The sequence below is a fragment of the Microtus oregoni genome, unplaced genomic scaffold, assembly GCF_018167655.1.
Source record: "Microtus oregoni isolate MIOR12 unplaced genomic scaffold, Mior012 000033F_ref0000390, whole genome shotgun sequence".
NCBI lineage: Eukaryota > Metazoa > Chordata > Mammalia > Rodentia > Cricetidae > Microtus > Microtus oregoni.
The window spans coordinates 8,284,918-8,308,413 of record NW_024543092.1 but is presented as its reverse complement, the minus strand read 5'-3'; the positions used below and the strand labels follow the sequence as shown (position 1 = coordinate 8,308,413).

General features: G+C 41.8%; 1 protein-coding gene across 1 annotated transcript in view; it reads right to left on the bottom strand.

The window, feature by feature from the left end:
- Positions 1–23,496, bottom strand: part of Ust (uronyl 2-sulfotransferase) — a 290,089-nt gene that overhangs the window by 148,106 nt on the left and 118,487 nt on the right. The window contains exon 2 of the mRNA XM_041680355.1: positions 21,267–21,310. Within this exon, the coding sequence (XP_041536289.1) occupies positions 21,267–21,310 (44 nt within the window). The remainder of the gene's footprint in view (positions 1–21,266; positions 21,311–23,496) is intronic.

The following is a 23,496-nucleotide window of genomic DNA, read 5'->3' as shown; positions in this document are numbered from 1 at the left end:
TTTGAAATGCAATGTGCTCTGTGCTTATCAGAGACTGAGTCATCTGAAGAGAACACACAGGCTCCTGGGAGTGATCTACCACATCTGATAACTCTCTATCTTCATTTCTTGCCAAAGAAACTAAATACAGGCCCCGACCAGCCAGGAAAGCGTGCTTCCAGCTGCCTGTTTGTCTCTCTTCGTGGCTTAAGTTATGGAAGCCATTCCAGGCCAGGGCAGGGTACATGACACTTTTCCATCCTGTGTTCCCTTGCATTACCCACGGGAGGCAACAGCTCAGATTCTCCGGGAATAGAATCCAAAGAAAGGCCGTCTACGGGTGACAAGTCCTTTGCTGCTGGTGGTTAAGGGTCTGACTGCCATCTGGTAAGCGCCCTGAGATGAAAAGCCGCTGACTGTGAAAGGCGACCTCAGTGATGTCCCCTCTGTGAATGATCGGAACCGGGAACTGGCACGTAGATGCAACATCCAAGTTTGTTAATAACTTGACTCTGCTGCCGAAAAGGGTCTGAGGCATTTGACTGATGTTTCCTCTAGCCTCTGCCTCCCGCATCACAGAAACACAAAGGAACTAAAACACAACCCAGACAAGAGAAAACGGAGAAGCCATTCTGGAAGGGCAGCCATGTTCATTCAGCTCAGCACCTGCTGAGTGTTTGCTTCTGATGTTTCACCTTTAAGCTTCCATGTTTCCAACAGGGATTCTTTGGGGGAAGCTACTCCTCTTTCTGTTTGTTTGTCTTTATTTACTCTTTATTTTTTGAGGCAGAATCTAGCTATGTAGATAGCTAGATCTGCAGGATACGAGTATCTGCCTCTGCCTTCTGGATGGCTGGGCTCACAGGTGTGGCACTAACACACCCAGACAAAAATCTATTCCTCTCAAAAGCCCAAAGTTTTCCATGTCATGTGACTGACCGGAGTTCTCTAGAATATTAGGAAATAGAGCCCGGAAGCTTCTCAAAGGCAGGCAATGCAGTTGTCAATACAAACTAGATTAGCTAGTACAAAGTAGTGTCTCCAGAGAGACAGGGGTTCATTTTCTCAGCAGCATGAAGAAATCTCAGGAGTTGTCAGCATTCTTAGGGAAAGTTCTCGTGTTCCACTCCATTGGGTCTTTACCGCGGTGGACAGAGGGATGGCAGAAACACAGGATGCTTTCCTCTAAATCTGCATCTTCTAAGGCTCCAAGATGAGAGAGAAACCTGGCTTCTGAACACAGCAAAGGGTGCTGATGGCTGAGATCCCAAGTGCTTCATGATAAGAAAGCTTCTAGAACATTGCCATACTGCAGGAAAGAACAAGAAGTCTGGGTCCAACTGATCTGATTTCAGATCAGAGGCCCCAGCTCTGGTCTAGGAGAAAGCTGAGCTAACTCTGGTTACTGGAGAGAGAAAAAGAGGGGCCCAGGCCATGGATCTGAGTTAAGGTTTCCATCTCAATACCTATGGTCCTATAGGAGCGACCTAAGAGCACATGGGCTGGGGTATGACAAGAAAGAGAGATGGAGAGGACTGTCCCTCACATCTGTTAGAAAGTTCTAGAAGTAGGAAAGGATGAGGAAATAAAATGGCATTGTTGAAGAAACATCCAGGGGCCAGGGATTTGACTCTGTGGGTAAGAGCATGCACTGCTCTTTGCAAAGGACTGGGGCTCAGTTCCCAGCACCTGCATCCTGTAGCTCACAACTGCCTCTAATTCCAGCTCCAAGGGGCCAATGACCTCTTGGATCCTTCCCAGGCACACTGCACTCATGTGCACATATCCATGTATAGACATATGCATATTATTAATAAAAAAGAAGCATTATACTCTTACTTATGAAATTTATCTGTATTTCCCCCAAAGAGAGCAAAGCAATTTCAGATTCTATTAACAAGGAACAACTTAATAATGCACAAATAAGCAGCATACAGTTGCATTACCTGCTCCAAATGAAGCAGATCATGTATCTTTGTCTTCATATACTTTGCTAACTTTTTTTCTATATACATATAATTAAAAGTGCAGCTCCTAAAGTACCACATATGATTTTTCCTCTGACATGAAACTTACATTCTGGCTATCTGAGCATCCCACACTGTCCATCATCTTTTCTGAGTGGGGCATTCCTATCTAGATTTATCTTCCTACCAGGGATGCTGACCATCACAGAAGGATCACTTGAGGAGGCTGGCATTTTTCTAAGGGAAAACAGAGGTGGGATATCAGCACACATCCGCTCGGAGTTCCAAGAACAGTCTTTATACTCCATGGCATAAACAGCATATTCTCTGAGAGCTGCTAATCCCTGGGCACCTATAGGTCCCATGTGAAGCAAAATGACCATCCTGCCCAAGACACCTGGAGTAGGATATCAGTAGAGTCTTTATTAGGGTGATGTGGGAATTTTCAGTCTGATACATGTATCTACGAATATTAAATCATACATTTAAATAAATTCAAACATCTACTTGGAGTGCTATCAGCACCATGTTTTAGAAACCATTCCCGTGTCTGAGCAACAAACAGGCAGTGCATGTTCCTCTGTGCTGATGGAGCTTTGGGGATTCTGCAGAGAGAATATTCTGTTCAGCAGCAGAAGCGAATGCCACCACTTACATACGTTAGCAGATACTCTAGCTACTACCATTTAAAACAAGTGTATCGGAATTTGAAGAAGGTAAATTACTTTCCATTGAATGTGACTTTTTTCCCCCAGAAAGGAATTACAGTTTTACTGGGGTTTAACCACATAAAATATGCATCCCGGGATGGACGGTTCCACAGGGGCCAAGTAGCATCCTCCCCAAGAATAGCGGGGAGAGCCCACCAGCTCAGCAGCAACAACCATATTTGGAGAGTTTATGATACCTTTGAAAAATGAACACATGCTGAGTCGGTAGCAAAAAGATTGTTTATTCTAGCGTCTTGTTAATCATTTGATAGTAAGATGAAGTAATTAAACCGAATGCACCGTGAGACAATTCCAACCTCAGAATACGAGACTTCAAACAAGTTAGCACTTCCTGGCATATGCAATTTTTCTCTACTAGAAAACTAAATGTGAATTGTTTTAATAAATGAAACTAACAATCAGGTGAGAGCAGCAGGAGAGATGTAAAGAGAGATACAGGAAGACACCAGACACCCTCCTCTGGCATCCAACCACACACCTGAATACACCACACACAAACACACATACACAGTTATTTGAAGCACTCTAAGCTGTGAAATACAGCATGTGCTCACAAGTGGGAGAATTCAGCTTTAGGCTCCTTAATTTTGTCTGATATACAGCTCATTACAACACATAATTCCAACCCTCAATAGTTACACACCAGGCAATAATTAGAAAATGAAGAACAAAGTATTAAATGCACATTTATGTGTATTTTTATTTATGTATGTGGAAGTATAAGCCTAATAAACCCTTCCTCCCCAGCTTGCTCTTTGGTCACAGTGTTTTGTTGAGGCAACAGAAACCCTAACTAAGACAGTGTCCTTGGCCAGAAGAGGATCTTGAATCCAGCAGAACTCAAGTTATAGCCTGCTATGAAATTGCACTATGTGGATGCTGGAAACTGAACTCAGTTATCTCTCTAGATCATAAATGTATATTTTTACATTTAGTTTTATACATTAACATGTGCATTTATTTGTGTGTGTATATATGTATATATGTGCATGTGTGTGTGTGTGTGTGTGTGTGTGTATGTGTGTGTGTATAAGTCATGAAGAGATAACTTGTGTAATTGTTTCCTTCCACCTAGAGGAGTTCAGGGCCCGAATTCACGTTGTCAAACTTAGCAGCAAGTACTTTTACCTGCTGAGTTAGCTATCTTGCCAGGCCTTGAGACTAACCTTTAAGAAAGAAAGTCATGTGACCTTATAGAATTACTTATGTCACTGGAATTCCCAAAAAGGGGTGACTTAGCTTTTTAACTCATAGCTTCCTGTTGTGCAGTAAAAATATTTTCTTTTTTTGGAACTAATTCTAACTGCTAGATCATTTGGCAAATAGACCTAGAGAAAAATTAATATTTTATTCACACTTTAGAATGATATGACCAGTACCTGAATTATAAAATCGCTGTCTTTATAGGAATAACTCAAATCACTCATGTCCAAACAGTTAAAAATAAAAATTTATACTTATATAATTAAAACACAAATTGTGATGTCTATGCCCAAAAGGTAAGATTTTAATTAAATGGCATAAGTAAATAGTTAAATGTAATAAATAAAATAAAAAATTTTCTCTTATGAAATAATGGCAGCTGACTTTTTCATACTTTTTGTGGAATAATCTTTTTGTACACTGTGAAGATTTGTCACTCAGATTGGTTTAATAAAAAGCTGAAGAGCCAACAGTTAGGCAGGAGTTTGGGGCAGAGAGGACACTGGGAAGAAGGAAGGTGGAGGCGCGGGGCATCATCAGTGGATGAGAGGGAACAGACAAACAAAAAGAGAGGTGAAAGCTGCGGTCACATGGCAACAGATAGAAGGACAGAAATGGGTTAATTTCAGTTATTAGAGCTAGTTAGAAACAAGTCCAAGCTATTGGCCAAGCTTTCATAATTAATAAGAAGTCTCCCTTTGACTATTTGGGAGCTGAGAGGTGGGACAGAAAAAAATTCGACTACACATACTCACACAATAAAACCCAAAAGACAGAAACCTCCTAGGCCCTAAGGCGATGAAATGGAAATTTTTTTTCTCAAAAATTTCACTAAAGGAGTAACTGGCTTTCAATGTATAATAAGCAAGTTATTCTTATTTGGTTTTCTAAATTAAACCAAACGTTACTCTAATATATATATATATATTAATATATATATTATTATATATATAATAATATATATATTATTAATATATATTAACATATCATTTATTTATGCAAAACTACTAAAATATGTAGTTACAAGGGAATGCCTTTGCTAGGAATAAAATCTAGTTACCACAAATTTTAGGTTTAAAATTAATCAGAATTGAGCCAAATACACAAACTATATATAACCGTCCATACTCAAACCTTTAGGATAGGACTTTGCAGACACAATTAACACAATTGTTTAACTCAGATCTATTACTGCTAGCAATTCGGATCAGGACTAAGTACGCACAATTAATTAATTACTGGCATTAGTTAATGGAGTCAGATCAAGAAAATGTGTTAGCGTATTTCCATCCTGGGGCTCCACAGACTCGGCCAAATTGAAAACCTTCCCTTTAGAGATTTTACACTCTCAACAAGTACCTGAGTTAATGTTAAACTTAAGAGAAAGCTGAAGCCCAGAAGAAATTGATCACTTCTTTTTCTCCACATTAAGAAGCCCTTGAAATGAAGGCAATTGTTCCTTAACCTTAAGTCTTATTGATCTTTTTAGAGAAAAAGCACACGTCAGCCTGTGTCCTTCTTGAATTACCACCGACTTCTAATGAGTCAGGTTCATTTAAAGGGCACTTGCCCCTCAGATGCTGTGGCTTCTTTGAGACTGTTTCTGAGAGCTGAGCTAATATATTCAGTTATACACACGCCTCCATAAAGCATTTAGACAGCTCTTTCCTGTGCGAGATAAATAACAGAGTAACCTCCAAATTATGATATGCGTTATAGTTTCTCATTTCACAGTTTTTGGTAAACATTGCTTTTGGTTTCACTTTAATAACTGTGACTTAAAAGTACATTTATAATGCTGTCAATTCCACCACTGGCCAGGGAAGATACAAATGAGACTGCTCAGTCTACCAGATACAGTGATTTTAGAATACATAGCAATGTGCACATTACTGAAGTTCCTTGTATGGTTTCACGATAAAAATGTATTTGTGACTCTGCCTTAATCCCATCTGTGGCTACCCAGCTAGAATAATTTAAAGTATCAATAAAATCCGAAGCTCTGGTTTGAATGCGCCTTCATCAAAATTCAGGCGCCGATACCCAGTGGCCGATGTGATGGAATCAGGAGATGGTTGCTCCCCTTAGAAACTGGATTAGGACCTTTACAAAAGAGGCTTCTAGGCAGCATTGGGTCCTCTTGCCCAATCAGCATCAGCTGTGCAAGGAGGGGCTCCTCCTCTTCTGAGGATGCAGGTCTCACCAGACAACATCACCTGCCCACCTCTTGATTCACACCTCCCAGCCTTCAGAAGCCAGAGAGAAAACAAGGAACTCACCCAGTCTCTGCAACTTTCTTAGAGAAACACAAAGCAGCCTCAGACAGTCCAGGAAACCCGAACCCTGTTGTATTGTAATTCTCCACCACTCTCTTTATATTTGCAAACACACATCCATACACGCCAAGTCCACCTACTCATCCCTTGCCAACGAGGGACCCGACATTCACAAACTGTGAATAGATTACCCTAAGCATTGTGTATGGCTCCTTTCAGTTAATCCTTTCAACAACCCTACCATGTAGAGCCTTTTGTCTCTATTCTACACAGGAGGAAACAGAAGATAACAGAGATTCAGAAGCCAGGGCCAAATCCCACTGTTAGCAAGAGGCAGAAGTTTAATCTGAAGGTTCATTAAACTCCAGCAGCTAAATTCCCACTACTGCTACGCAATCATGAGAAAAAAAAAAAACAAATCTGCCTCAGAGACCATACATCACTAGTCACGGAACAGGCCTCCTAACGGCTCTATGAAGTACACAGATGATATTTATTATCTCAGTTTGTTTTGGGCTACACTGGTAGTCTTACCCATGACACATTTAAATTACACTACAGAATCATCTTCTAAATCAAAAGACCGCAACTGCACATAAACTGGTTCTGTGCACAGTGTTCTGATCCCCTCGACACAGCTGTTCTGGCAGCCTACTCCTTTTAGCCATGGAAAAGGGGGCATGGGGTTTTAAAGAGAAGTGGCATGAAGTTCAAAGTCAGGGAGAGATGTGACTCCAGGCAAGAAGCAATGACTTCTCTGGACACCTTGGGAGATCGATGTCCTAGCAATGCGTGGACTGGACTCAGGACTTCAGGCTTGCGTGGCAAGGGTTTCAACCACTGAACCATCTCACTGGTCCAAAGCCCACAGGATTTAAATCTCTTTCCTTCCTGATCTCTTCCTGCTGCCGGCCTGCTTCACAGCTTTCATTTTTCCCTCATATCTCACATGACTAACGCCAGAAGTAAGTGGGTCTCCACTTTAATCACTGAAGGGAAAAGATGAAACACCTAGAGGGTCTAGACATGGTCTGGGCACAGTTCAGCTGGCTTTTTCCTGCTCTGTACCTCAAGGGGAAAAAGCTTTCCCTTCTTCCTTGAACCTCTCTACCACCGAAGGGGCAAGTGGTAAAATGAGGTTTAGATGAGGTGTAAGTTTGAAAGACAGGTACCCAGCCTGCCTTTCACCAGGCTTTAAATGTCAGAAGGTAAGTAGTCTTCTAGTTCTGAGTTCAGGCTGGCTCACCTGAACAGCAGGCTATCCTGTTCATTTGTAGGATGTCCCCCTCAGAGACCTGAGAAAAAACAGGTAACTCAAAGGTGCAGAAAAAAATGCTCGTCCCATCTTTAGGCATTAGTGACAGAAACTGGCCACCTTCCTACTTCCCATAACAGTGACTGTCATGAACACAGGGATACTGTGATTTTAACTCCTGTTCAAAGTCATGGAAATCTCCAGGCCTAAACCAGTAAGGGGCTAGGGATGAACACTGGTTAGGATGCTCAAGGTAGGTTACATCCCAATACTCCCACACACATATTAATTAACTAGTAAGACTAGCAAGAATGAGAGCCAAGGCTTGCACCAAGATTTTCTGAAATGTTCACATGACCGAGCACCCTGCTCTATCTGCTGCATGAGTTGCAGTATTTAGGCCAAGCATTAGAGAAAGGGTAAGGAGGGCAGAGGCACCTCAGACAATGACTTGGAGATACAGGATCATTCTTAAATTATATGTAGAAGCAAATCATTGCTATTCTTTTCTTTCTTTAAGATTAATTTGATTTTATGTGTATGAATCTTACCTGCATGTATGTATGTATGTGCACCATGTGCATGTCTGTCAAGCCCCTTGGAACAGAGATTAGAGATGATTGCGGGTGCTGGAAGTTGAAGCCAGGTCCTCTGCAAGAGCAGTAAGTGCTCTTAGCCGCTGAGCAATCTCTCCAGGCCCTAAACAAGCATTCTTCCTCATAGAAACATGACTCCCAGGTTCTATTATGCATAAACAGATATATTGGATTCAAGAAAATCAGTTCTAAAACATTAGGCATCCATCCAAAGGATCGTGTTGTCTTCCAAACCTACCGTGGTTTTGACATCTTTGAATAAACATAAACTTTTATGGGGGCTGATTTATAGGTTATCATCACTACAAATGAAGTCCAGGTACTTACTATCCCGTAAGATGCAGAATGTCTTATTTCTGTCTTTGGCAGATCTTATTTCAGATCTAAGGGACACTGAGTCTGCTTAACTACAGACCAGGGATGGGTTCAAGGACCTTGTAAAGAGCCCTCTATCTCAAGACTATCCTCTCTGGTTTTATAGATGTGGATAATTTTTCTAAAGCCCTGTCCTTTGTGACAACAATCATAGCCAGTTTAATCCACCCCTCAGCTTCTCAACATCATTCTAATTCCTAGACAGACTCCGGCTCAGCGATGCCCCTCTCAGTCTTGACGACTATAACCACACCCCATCTTTCCGAAGTAGCTAAACCACAGCTTGCACAGGTCACACATACCAGTGCTCTGCTCAAGGATGCCAAGTGCCCTTTGGACAGCGGGCACTGAGTGGAAGACACCACGTGACACCTGACAGCGACTCTAAGCTTACCAGATGGCCCTGTAGTTTATGGCGACAAAAGTAAGGCTTCACCTGCAATATCTGAACAATTTTTAAAATGTTTTTAAAGATTCATTTATTTTTTTTTTAAGTGTTTGGCCGCTTCGCCTGCTTACATGTGTGTCCTTGGACACTAGAAGAAGGCAGCAGACCCTGGAGCTGGAATTACATATGATTGTTACTACTCACGTGGGTGCTGAATCAAACCTGAGTCCTCAGAAAGAACAGTCAGGCACTGAGCCGTCTCGCCAGCCCCTCTGAACATCTTTTCTTCTGAGGGACCCACGAAATACTGAGTTATGGCAAACACTGATACAAAAATATGTCACTCATCAATCCATCTATCCCCAACCAATTTTCCCACATTAATCCTCTGAAGAAAAACTCAGGGTGACAACTTTCCAAATGCTAGGCTACGGGCCAGAGGACGTTCACGTCACAGTATACTTTTAGAAGATCTTCTGAGAAAATCATGCTAATGGAACAGAATATTCAGACTAAAAATTAAATTTAGATATAAGGGTAAAATGTGTCAATATCATTAAAACTTCAGACAAAACAATAATGTCTGTCACTACCATTGACTCGTGTGATAATATTTACCAATATTTACCATTCCAGGCATGAATTCTACAGATGGGTTCCATGAGGCTAGTACAATACCTACTCCCAGCAACAGACTTTAATTATTCCAAGTAACTGGAAAATTAGAGTCAGGATTAGGAAGAGGTAAAAGGAATGCTGATTGTCGGATGTGTCATTCCTCATTAAGAGTAAGAATTAAGGGCCGGGAGAGATGGCTGAGGGCTAAGAGCACATTCTGCTCTTCAGAGGACCTGAGCTTGCTATTTAGCACCTGTGACCGGCAACTTGAACGTGTCTGTAACTCTAGCTCCATGGGATTGAGGACCAGCTTCTGAACTCCAAGAGCAGACGTGCTCACATGTGCACGTGCGTGCGCGCGCGCGCACACACACACACACACACACACACAAAGTGTTTTTGAAAACGATATTTTTAATTTGTGAAATAAAAATAAAATTATATCATTTCCCTTGCCCATTCCTCCTTCCAATTTTTCCATGTTCCACCTCAAGAATAAGTTTTAAATGACTGAACAATTAATAGTTCAGTAATATGGGCTGGAGAGATGGGACAGTGGTTAAGAACAATAGCTGCTCTTCCTGGAGACCAGGGTTCAATTCCCAGCACACACATGTCAGCTTACAACTGTTAACTCCAATACTAGGGTATCTGGCACCTTCTTCCTGTATCTGCAAATTCATATGGTGCACAGACGTACATGCAGGCAAAACACCCTTAAACACAAATTAATAAAATAATAATTTAAAAAATTAAGTTCAATAACATGGCCATAGAACAAAATTTAATAGTTTTTAAACATTACAACAATCAGCTCAAAATATACTGGGAGAAAAAAACATCCCATTAAGAATAGCAGCCAGAAATAATAAAATAGCTAAGACTAACCTTTTAAAATAAATTTACCAAATGGCCCTATGTGGCACCAAAGGACTCTGTGATCAACAATGCTCAGGAAATAACAGGACACGCTCTTAGAAATCAGAAACGAAGCAAGGAAGAACCTTGAACCCATGGCGGCTGGCTACATTAAAAAGCTTTTCCAGACAGAATAATGAAAAGACAAAAGTAAGAACCAAGAAATGCGGCCAATTCATTCCGGAAAACCAGTCTGCAAGTAAGAAGTGGCCAGAAAACCAGAGAGTGAACTTCAGGAGGAAAGATCACACACTGAAAAGAAGGAATCTCATTTCCCAGGACACTGATCTCCAGGATGCGAAGTTCACTTGGGTATTGGATGAGGCCACAAAGCCGACACACCCTGCACATGAAATTGTAAACTTTCCGAACAACTAAGAATAACAACGTCCATAGAGATAGAGTAGATTTTCAGATAAAGCACCGGGAATTACTCTTAACAGAAATTCTGGAAGCTACAACCACACAGACAAAGACTTCCATGGTTTGCGGGGAAATAAATGTCCCTGTGGCCCTGACACAAACTACTCAGGGCACTTGTGTGCTTGACTTCCCAGCCCCCTCAGAGAGTTGCGCTAGACCCTTTATCTAGTCTGGACATTGGACAACTCGGAGAGGCAGCTATGTCACATTCGGGATGTAGGAATGAGAAGTCCCCATAGTGACCTCCTGTTAATGTGGTCACTAGAAGGAAACAGCCCAGGACCCCGAGCTAGCTCCTGAAGAGACCTTCCCAAGAGCCAACGGGCTCTCTGGGGGGCTTCCAAGGGGTGGGGAAGATGCTAAAGCAACAGTTACATAAAACAAACATTTTTAAGCCTGTGTCTACCCAGAATTTTTTTTTATTTTATTTTTAGAAATGATGAAGATATGTTTAGTTTAGCCTTAAATTACTAAGGGAGAAATGGGTCCATGATGTTCTTCTTAGTAACACATTACATGCTCATAAAATAGACAAATTTAGAAGAAGTTTTGCATCTGAACTTGGATGCATCCTGCACTGAAATCTATCCCCTGAGGAGGCATTTCATCTGGGCCAACACTTCTACATTAACGGCTTAGGAGCTGGGATGGGTGTGAAGCGTGAGGGGGGGCGTATGGGCAGCTTTAGAGAGAAACAGTCACACTGTTATGTAAGCTTGACCTGTTTCCCTTGGGAAGATTTTTTTGCCTTCGGAGCTGTAAGTGACCCATCTCGCAGGAAACACCTAACTCGGGGCTCATGATGGCACCCGCAGGCTTGGAGGCTTTTGGAATGATTTAAAAATCAAAAGTTCAAATCATGACTTTTCTTATCCTTTGCAATGATCAGAAGAAGAAGGAAAGGAATGAGGGCAAAGCAGCGACTCCTTCAAGGTCATGCTCACTAGAATGGCGCTGATGGTGACTCTGCGCCCTACTCTACCTTGTTAAGTTCTTTCTCTGCAGCTGATATATTTATCACGAATCATTAACCACAAACCTATTACTCTGTGCATCGGATTCCTCCATAAATCAGCTTCCCTTTTGTGTTTCTTTTTTTCTTTTTTCTTTTTTGGCTTCAGGTAAAGTCAAGTTTGAAAACAGATGCTTAAGAAGCACAACAATGGTGAGGGTTGTGGACATGCTTAGTGTCCTAAACCATCTCAATCAGATAAAAGGAGGAAGAAATAAATAAGAGGTCTGAATGTGGTTATAGATTAGAGGACCACTGTCTATATGTCAGTCAACTGCTTTTAAAAAGCCAAAGAAAATGTGGTAAGGTTGGTGCAAACAGAATTGCCAAGGTCTGTAAAGGGTTTGGAAATGGAAGCACACACAGTTCCTAAGACTCGATGCTGAGTGCTTACTGTGTGCCTGGAACCTACAAGCTGCTTTCCGGTTAGTTCATGTAAGCACACAAACTTGAGGCAGGCACTACCCCCTTGTGGAACCAGGAAACTGCAGCTCAGAAAATCATCCCGTCTAGCAAGGGTAACCAGGGGAGCAGCCACATCGTTAGGATTTGAAGTGAGTTGTGAATACACTCCATGTTTCTTGACCACCTTTCCAGCAATGAAGAACAAACAGGTTAGAATATAGAATCTGACAAGTTAGCTCGGTACTGTGGTAAATGCAATTGTTGGCACCTTGTGCATATTTCTTAGTCTTGCTGATGTTTTATATTAGAAATCCTTTGCAATATAAATTGTTAAAATACCCTAAAGAAAGATGGGAAGATACTATAAACTGGAGAATTCCAGTTGTGAAGGACAGCTGGCTACTGAGGATCTTGAGTATGAAGCCCACCACTTATCAGGAGCCACAATAAAATAGGATAGGCCGCAGAACCTGCCACACACAACCCAAATCACTGGGGCTTAATTGACCTCTTGCAGGACCTCACAGACAAAAAGAAAATGAGGCTGATGTAGGCTGCACCTACAGGTTTGGAGGCTTGGGAGAAAGAAATATGAAATGCACCATTTTCTTGCATCTCAGCCCCTGTCTTTAAAGGTGATTCTGAACAAAGGAGGGTAGGTGTGTGTGTGTGTGTTCCTGTGATCCTGCCCTCAGGGAAAAGGCAGTTTCTAGATTCAGAAACCTTCTCCAAATTGACCGAACCTTGGTCCAACAGCATGAAAGTAACTGCGCTTTCAAACCTGTCAAGTGTCCTACCTATTACAATCATAAAACATTTTTGTTTTTCTATATGGACTCTAAGAAAACACTGGAACTCTGCTTTCTTCACTCCAGAACTATTTTTTTTAAGTCTCTCGATGAATGTGGTCTTAGAATTAAGGGAGTTGTTGAGGCGGGGAAGGAAGGGAAGAGAAACAAGATGAAATCTGTCTTAATGGTTTTGGCAGTTGCGTTGTTAAATGTTAGGCTAAGAAATGTGCAGAAATGAGGCCATGTTCTTTAAAAGGTCAAGAGATGTTTCTGTTCTTCTTGTTACCTCCCCAGCCCCACCCCCTGCGGCAGTAAGAACACCCGACTTCAGTGACCTTCTCTCAAATGAACAGTCACCCAAGGTTCTTCTCCAAGAAAAAATGTGATGTTATATATGTTTTTATACATAAAATGACAATTTGAACAGTAGAAGTCCATTTCAAAGAGAAGTAACTGGAATGAATGTTGGGGCCAGTAAACCAGCAAGAGGCTGGAGAGATGCTGTGCAATTTAGGGCATTGGCTGCTCTTGCAGAGGACCCAGGTTGGATTCCCAGCAACACACGGTGGCTTACAACTTCCTAACTACAAGTCCAATTTCAGAGAGATCTGACACCCTCTTCTGACCTCTATGGGTATGGTACACACATATGTGCAAGCAAAACATCCATAGACAAACAATAACATAAACAAATCTTTAAAATTATTTATAAGGAGCAGTGAAGAAGGAAGGTTGGGACAGTTTAAGATTCGAGTAACAGTAAATGTTGTTTAGAAAAATTATATGCCCTGGCAAGTTCTAATGATGCTCTCACCACTTATTAACTCAAATCCAATAACGTAACATCGCTCAACAATAAAAACTATTCTGGTCAATAGAGATATTAAATGCAGCCCGTTTATATTTCTGCCTAATGCTGCCTTACCAAAGTAGCAAACACTGGGTAGCTTAAGATAATCTGATGTGGTCTCCCATATCAGATGGGAGTCAGAGGTCTGAAATGAGGTGAGCGCAGTTTCCTGTGCCTTGGGATCTCAGAGGAGCTGTCTGCTCCAAGTCCTTCTCTAGCTGCAGGGGTCCCCAATAAGCCTGGGGAAAACGAGTCATTCTCTAGTATGTCTCTGTCCCGGAGCCCAAGTCTCTCTTCTTATGAAGCCCTCATAACGTACGTAGGGTCTTCCCTCTTCTCATTTTGTTACATCTGTGTAGATCTTCTTTCTAAATACAATCACATTTGCTAGCTTCAAATTTACCATGACACCAAGGATGACCTTGAACTTCTGATCTCCCTGCTTCTGTGATGTGAGCCTGCAATCCCAGCTCTCAGCAAATGGGATCTTATTTAGAAAGATCTTGACAGATGGAATAGGGCAGGCAGGCCCTATTCTCATATATATATATGTATACATACATACATATATATAGTAAAGATTTGTATCCATTTCATATATAGTGTTATATATAAAAATGCTTTCAGAAGCAAAAATAGACATCAGCTATATAGTTTAATCTTCAACATAAACCAGAACCCACTAGGGTCAAGTATAGTTCTTTTTTTAAGCAATTCTAATTTGAAAGAGAAGAAAACTACTTTCTAAATGCCATATAGATCCACTAAACCTTAAAAAGGAAAGAGGTGGGAGAGAGAGAGAGACAGAGAGACAGAGATGGAGAGAGAAGGAAGGAGGGTGAAACCCTAAGACCCATCATGAGAACTTAGTGAAGTTCCTTTTCCTAGTTAAACCACACAGTATTGTTTTATCGAGAATAACAACCCTTCCATCAAGCACCAATTATTCTGAGGCCTTTTCCAAAGATGGACACTGGAAGAATGCTAGAAAGTTATCCTGTGGCATCTAACACAACAGAACCTGGTCACACATGGTCATGGAGAATTTGGAATGTGACCAGTGGAAGTAGAGTGTAGATGTTTACTTCTTGAATTTCCATCTAAACTTTACCAGCTAGTGTACTAAATGGTGTAGGCCTACGGACATGGTTCATTAGTGAAATGAACAGTCATTGTTATGTCATCCTTCGCATTGCTTATTGCATTAACCAATAATCACATCTTTCATCTTCCCAGAAGATAGGAATAACGAGTGGGGTGGACAGATTGTCTTTGAGCCTTTGTGATCTGCGCTCTCTCTCCCCTCCCTCTGTTTCTCTCTCTCTCCCTGCCTATCTTCCCCTCATTCTCTTCCCTTTCTTCAGTGTTGCTAAGGATTGAACCCAAGACCTTGTGCATGGCGGGCAAGCCCGTAACCACACCCTCAACATTCTGTGAACTTTGATGGTAGCATTCATTGAAGAGGATTTAGAAATGCTCACCCCTGACCCTAACACAAAGAGAAGTGACAGGTTGAAGAGGTGCCAAAAGCACTAGCAGCAGTTATCCACCTGTAGGCCGTATGACCTTTCCCAGGGGTCACGAAGACTTTAGTGATGCTGATAATGATGAGCACAGGTAGAAAAACTTCACATGATGGCAGCCTAGATTATTTCCCTCAGATCAAGAGTCCGTGAGCAGTCCGTATAGTTACCAGGACAAGAAGGACATACGGTATTTTTTATACAGTCATTTAAGAGAAAGGACCTTATCAAATGATATTCTTTGAAAAGAACAAAGCATAGCCTTCTTGGCTATGTGGGCATAAAATGGTATTGCCATGTATATGGTCTGAAAATATACAAAGAACAAAATGACTGGGAAAAAAACAGATAAAATAGACATGGAAGAATTGGCTTTAAAACGTTGAAAGTGTCCCTGGATATCAAATGGTAAGTGGTGATGAATATTTTTTTTTCTGGAAACTGAAGGCTAAATTTTTATACCCTAATCAAAGTACTAGGTTTTTTTTTTTTTGAAACATGTAGAACCCCATAAATAAAGAATAAAATGTATTTGTATTTCACTTGATCATTTTGAAATGATCAAAAGCATGGGTCCTGACACTGTACACCCCTGGGACAGAATCTGAACTCTAACACTTGGTGTCTGACCAGTGGGAAATCAATCAGCCTTTCTGGGATCTAGATCTCTTATTTGCACCATAAAGACTTTTAAAATTACAACTTCCTTTCTAGAGCTTGATAGAGAGTAAAATTTGCACACGAAGTGGTTGGCAGAGGTTTTTTGGCACTTGGGAACTGCTTTGGGGCAATGGTCTGTACCCTATCAACTGTATGTTAAATAAATGCTGATTGGCCAGTAGCCAGACAGGAAGTATAGGCAGGGCAACCAGGCAGGAAGTATAGGTGGGGCAACAAGAATTATGGGAAGAGGGAAATTTCACTCTGCAGTCGTCACCCAGACACAGTGGAAGCCAGACACAGAACAAGCAAGATGTGACTGCCTCGCCGAAAAAAAAAATGTACCAAGCCCTGTAGCTAACACAGACAAGAATTATAAGCTAATATAAATTATAAGAGTTAATAAGAAGCCTGAGCTAATAGTCCAATCAGTTTATAATTAATGTAGACCTCTGTGTGGTTTCTTTGGGACTTAAAGACTGCAGGAACTGGGCAGGACAGAATCCTCAGTCAACAGGGAAAAGATATAGATCAACTAGAGGTAGTGATTTCATTATCCTAGAATTGTTTGAAACAGGTCTCCTGCTCTGTGTGTTTGGAAAACCCAGACATGTTTAATGATAACCTATAGCCGCTCACTAACCCAGAACTCACCAGTGCTAATGGCTGCTGCTCCCACTTGCGACAGACAGACAACCCACATAAAGAGAGGATCAGGCAGGGTCCTATGAAACAAGCTGCTCAGTGTGCTGCCTCCCAAGCTCAACTTTGTCTTCTCCTACCCAGGAAATTGTTTTCTCTGACTTTTCAAACAACCAGGCATTAATTTAATGAACCCCAATTATACACAAAAGTATAAGGAAAAGGGGGAAAATGCATCTCCTGAAACCGCACCTGAAAAGAGCGAAACATTAGAAGCCTTCCAGGTTTTTCACTGTGGACCTGGCTATCATATCATTCATGCCATTTTGTGCCTGATTCCATTTCATTTGCTAGAGATGCATGTGATCATTCTCACTGCGGCTCCATCTTTACACAACACAGTGGTGATAAAAAGTGGTTGTCTAAAAAAAAAAAATCACTAGCCTTTTGGTAAGAGCTTCACTCAAAGACTGTGAAGTCCAAGGAGATTTCAAAACCGAGTGAAAAAAATCACAGGCCTTCATTTTTCTCTTATAAAAAGCCCAGCGAGAAAGAGGAGTGGGCCCAGTGTGCTCTGGGTGGCACTCCCCATTCCCCACATGGCTAGAACTCGTGGAATCTGAAACTTGTTGGCTCGAACTTTTAATAAAAGAGAACTGGTGGAACTCAGTATATTTTCAGGGCTTAAAACTTATTTTATCAAGATCACAACCCTTGGTCTTGGCATCAAGAAGTTATTTCTGACTACTAAGCAAATATGAAAACTATGTTCTGGCCTCCATGCCGCTTTCTTCTGCCAGGTGGGTTTATTCCAGAGGCCAGACGTGTGTGAGGCCTTATCCTCTGGGTGCCACCATGGCTCTACCTAAGCCAGGGGTCTGTAGACCTAAATGGTTAGCCTTCTGCCTCAGGAGACACTCCAGGGACCTTTATCTGGAAGGCTGTATTCGACATTTCCAGGGTTCAGTTTCACTATGGTGGGAATCAGAAGCATGAACAAAAGTACTTCCACATACAAGAGTGTTTTCACCCATCATTGTACTCTTGTTTCTAAGGTTTCTGTCTTGCAAAGTCAAGTGGGCCTGAGGCGTCTGCCCAGGAAAAAAAGCCTGGGCAAAAGACTGTTCTTAAAGTAAAAACACCACCAACCTGCCAGTAGACCCCAAGAAAGTGTCTCTACTTCTTCTGCCTGTCCTCAGGCCAGGGCACAGGCACAAAAGTACCACCTACCCTAGCAGAGAAGAAAGCACCAAGGTTAAGAATCCTTGGGATATAATTCTTCCTCTCTCTTTTCCCCTCCCTCCTGGGTAGGCTGTTGATCCAAGGGAAAATGTTTCACTTAAAATTTAAAAAAAAAAAAAAGATTGATGACGGTGAGTCATCATTTTATTAATAAGTAACCTTTGCATAATAAGTCATGCAGTGAAGAAGGCACAGCAAAGGTCTGGGGGAATATTTTCCTTCACTCATGGCTTTTACAGGAACTGCTCTCCAATGTGGACTCCAGACACACGTTGTGAACATCCTGGGTATCTGTGAGCAATACAGACTCTTATGTCCTACCACAGATCATGGACTCAAACACTGTGTATTCAAATAAGGTCCAGGTAACTCTGATACTAGCACAGCTCTGAGCCCTGGTCTCACGGGAAGAACCTGGGATGAGAACAAGGAGTTCAAAGTCAGATTCCAGCTCTGGGTTGCATGGTCCAATCCAAGGGATTCAATGAGGAGGCATTACTTGCCTCTCTGAACTGAGGAATATACAAGAACAGGAAATATGTGTTAGATGAACTCCTGACCTTTGGCTCAGCATCCTCTGCATCCCTTTGCTCCTCTAGGAGAATATTTTCCTTGTTGTTGCTTCCCATTGGTGTCTCTGGTGTCCATAACATCCAAAACAACTCCCACGCCGCACCCTCCCCCAAAACACAGCACAATGGATCAAACAGTAGGACACCTTTCAATTGTGATGAACCATACTCCACAGCTCATCAATAACCTTAATGCTAGCCCAGCAAGCACGGGCCACTGCTGATGTACTGACTGTCACTGTTCAGTGTTGAGTGCTGTTTGGACATCCTATGCTCTAGGCAGTTATTTTTCTTTTCTTTTTTTTTTCTTTTTTATTGATTTCATTGAGCTCAGCATTTTTCTCTGCTCCCCTCCCCTTTAGTCCGCTCCCATGGTCCCCATGCTCCCAATTTACTCAGGAGATCTTGTCTTTTTCTACTTCCCATGTAGATTAGATCCATGTATGTCTCTCTTAGGATCCTCCTTGTTGTCTAGGTTCTCTGGGATTATGAATTGTAGGCTGGTTTTCTTTGCTTTATGTCTAAAAGCCACTTACGAGTGAGTACATGTGATATTTGTCTTTATGGGCCTGGGTTACCTCACTCGATATTATGTTTTCTAGATCCATCCATTTACCTGCCAATTTCAAGATGTCATTATTTTTTTCTGCTGTGTAGTACTTCATTGTGCAAATGTATCACATTTTCCTTATGCATTCTTCAGTTGAGGGGCATTTAGGTTGTTTCTAGTTTCTGGCTATGACAAACAGTGCTGCTATGAACATAGTTGAGCACATGTCCTTGTGGTACAATTGGGCATCCTTTGGGTATATACCCAAAAATGGTATTACTGGATCTTGAGGAAGGTTGTTTCCTAATTTTCTGAAAAAGTGCCATACTGATATCCAAAGGGGGTTGTACCAACTTGCACTCCCACCAGCAATTCAGGAATGTTCCCTTTACCCCACATCCTCTTCAGCATAAGTTGTCATCAGAGTTTTTGATCTTGGTCATTCTGACAGGTGTAAGATAGAATCTCAGAGTTGTTTTGTTTTGCATTTTTCTGATGGCTAATGGCTAAACATTTCTTTAAATGTCTTTCAGCCATTTTAGATTCCTCTGTTGAGAGTTCTCTGTTTAGGTCTCCAGTCCATTTTTCTCTTGGATTATTTGTTCTTTTGATGACCAATATCTTGAGTTCTTTGTCTACCTTGGAGATCAGCCCTCTGTCCGATGTGGGGTTGGTGAAGATCTTTTCCCATTCCATAGGCTGCTAGGCAGTTATTTAAGTAAAACTCTGCCCAGAAAAAGCTGGTGCTCAGAATATTAAGTGGTTTACTCAGTGCCATACAAAATGCATCTTCAGACATAGTTTTTCAAGGGGCAGGAGATGCAGCTACATTGCTAGAGTGCTCACCTAGCACATATAAGGTACCAGGGTTAGATCCCAAACATCACATAAGACCAAGTGAGGCCATGGATGACTGGCATCTCAGCATTCAAGAGTTGAGATTGAATATCCCAGGTCATCCTCAGCTACATTAGTTCAAGACCAGTTTAGGCTGATAAGAAAATCTGTCTCTCGAAACAGCAACAACCAAAAAGAACACGAGTAATATCTATTTTCAAAGCTCAGGCTTGAAGATGTGGTGGAAGTTAAACACTATGTCTTCTCAACACTGTTACAACCGCACTTGGCAAATATTGTCTCCGGTAGTCAAATATTAAAAAAAAAAAAAACCAAATATAAGGACATCCAGGCTTTCACAATCTAGCTAAAAAAATCACCAACAGGTATATGGTGACCAGCTTTGATTTTGTCAATTATGGCATCTTCCAAGAGCTGGCCAGCTATTACTATCACTTGCAACAAAGCGAAAAAGTCATGTCAAAAAAGCATAAGAGAACCATGTTTAGAATAAGGAAATCCCATTGCATTACATGAATTTTCTCACATGCCAAGGTCATTTTCAACTTCGGTTGATTTTCTTGTTTGCTTGTTTTATCCCCCATATTTCATCAAATTTGCATTTGACTTGCATGGAGCTCAAGAAAAATAGAGATTTGAAGGAAAAGTACAATTATTAACTGTTTGTCACCAAATCGTTAAGTGAAACTGCTCATAGGAATAGTGAAAGGGCATAGTTCGTGGACTAGACATGGGAGGACACTAACTGGGCATGAGTGAAGCGATCCATCCAGAGTGGGCCAGAGAAAATTTGATAGAAATTAAATGTGCTGTGGGAACTTCTTAGGCCAACAGCCTTTAAGATACCGGCCCACTTTGGTGTGGTTTTATGTACTATAAATGCAGATGTAAAGCTTGCGAGGGCCTCTTGGTTGCTGGATTTGGTTCCAGTTCCCAGTGCAAGAAGAGGACGGCTACTCTTTCTGTGAGTTTACCCCTAGATAAATAGAGCTTTGTTATACTCCATTCTGGGCTAGTGTGGAACTCTTTTGTATGTCAATAGAGATGCGCCCCAAGGTCCAACACCATGGGGAGGCTCCATCATGCACCCCACATCAAGGCCCAAAGCAAACCAGTCAATGCCAAGGACAATGAGATACGAACTCAGAAGAGGTCGACAAAGGTCTGAAAAGAGGCCTGGGTCACAATGCCTAGGTAAAGACTAAGTAATGTTATTTTCCTCCCCTGTCACTTTGGTCATCTTTAGGCTCTTCAGGTTCCTCATCATTAAAGCTAAAGATTCTTTCGACACCATCCATCTACTGCTTGCTTTTAAACAACTCATAGCTAGAAGGGACCTGGCTGGGTTCACTGGAGGCCCAGGAGCTGCTAACGTATTAGCATATGAGCACTGCTAAAAGAAAAGCAGATTATGCGACAACAATGACCTTACCTTACTAGGAGGTGGCCCATGGTCATCCAAGTAAGTGGAATTTCCTAGGGGGAAAAAAGAACATTGAATGATAAATTTTTTAGCTCCCGAAATAATTCGGTGTAAAGTCAATTAAAAGAAAGGACATTCTAGACATATTTCTAGCCTACGAAAGTACCAAGGGAAATGCGGTAATTCATCACCGCTCTGTCTGTTTGTGTTGATGTTATACATCTGGATGATTTTGGCAGGGGCTCACATGGGTAAACACGCGCACAAGCACCTACAGGCGTAAACACACAATCGGCACCTAGTGAGTGTATTTCAGTCCACTGGGTCCGTAGCTTTCATGAACATCTATTGCCTGGACACCGACTGTCCAGCCCACTCCCCCAGTTCAGATCCAGTGGCCCTGCAACTGTGCTTTCGGAACCAGGAATCAAGCAATGCAGGCGCTGCTGGGCCTAGAACCAGACTTTGGAGAACTCGACCCTGTTTCTCAGGCTTGCCTTGCGCCTGCCAACTTCCTTCATCTTTCCAGCTTAGCTTGAATGTGATTAATAGTCTCCTGCTGGTGTGTTTTCACAGTACATGGTTATTGCTTCCTAATGAGCAAAAAGAGGTTCAGGAGGGTTGGGTGATGACTCAGTGGTATGAGAGAGAGTGTTAGCTACACAGGCATGAAAAACTGAGTTTGGATCCCTCATGTGGGAGTCCCCTCTGTATGCTGTGATTACCATTAATGAATAAAGAAACTGCTTTGGACCTATAGCAAGGTAGAACTTAGTTAGGTGGGGTAAACTAAACTGAATGCTGGGAGAAAGAAGGCAGAGTCAGGGAGAAGCCAGATAGTTCCGCTGGAGACAGACCCTGGGCAGAACTTTACCTGATAAGCCACAGTCACGTGGCAATACACAGATTAGTTTAGGATATGAGTTAGCCAGAAACACACTTAAGCTATTGAGCAAACAGTATTGCAAATAATATGGTTTCTGTGTAATTATTTCAGGTCTAAGCTGCTGGGAACAAACCATTCTAGTGGAAATAGAGAGATCTAGGGTCAAGGAGAGACCCTGTCTCTAAACAATAAGGTAGAGAAACCATTAAACAAGACATCTCAGTGTCAGTCATACATACATGTACAGATGGCACATGTACACACACATGTGACTCAAAGAAGTTTGGAAGCTTTGCTAAGTGCTTTATTTATAAATAGTACTTTAACAGATCCAAATTCCAGAGGTGGATTAGAACTGTTCCCATTAAACAGAGGAGAAAACAAAGACCTGGAGGATTCCAGTAACCTGCTCGTGGTGACACAGCCATTGAACTGCAGACAGGATAGATTGTGTCTGGGTATCTGCCTATCTGAGAATCTAAGCATCTTGCCATCCTGACTGTTTTGTAGCCTCGGCACCATGTGACACTGGATCATTTGGGGACATCTGCCTGGAATCTCCAAGCCAGCAGGAGAACTCAAGGAACCAGGGAAATCTCCAGCAGCGAAGCAAGATGATAGGGTTTGCTACGGGAACAAACGTAAAAGCACCAGAAGTGAAAGTATTATAAATAATAGATTAGGGAATATGATAAATGTCCTACTTAGAGTAGATGAAAAGTACTTTTGACGGTACACCATAAAAATAACTTAGAAAATTGGAATAAAAAAGGAAGCAGAGTTTATGCCAGGGACCATTCAACTGGGGACATTCTTCCAAACTCAATAAATAAGCAGGGTTTGGCCCACAGATTTTTCCACCCTGAGTCATCATCGATCTCTTTTGTTTTGTGGTCTCCTGATTTACAACCCACCTGACATCCACAGGGACTGTACTCTAATTGGCCATGTGTGTATATAACCAGACAGCAAGGTCCACTTTCCACCACGAGACACAACATAAATACCTGCCATAGCATGACAAGGCGAGGGGAACCCTTTAAATGTGAACACGATGAACCATTTGTTAGAGTCTTATTACTGTGCCAAACCCCACCGGACACATACACGAAAAGGAAGATCAATGTCAGACTTGATAAGAGAATATGTCTAAAGAGAGTTGCGCTCTTATTTGACACCACATTCACATTCATGTGCCTGTGCACTCGAAATCCCATCCTGCTCTTGCTGTCCTTCGTGAAAGACTCTTCTAAGGAAGCTGATCCACAGAGCGGAAGAAACCATCCACTTAGTGTGTTCTATCTAAGAGCATAGGAGTTACAGCTTGAACCGTCACCAGGGTCTCCCACGGCG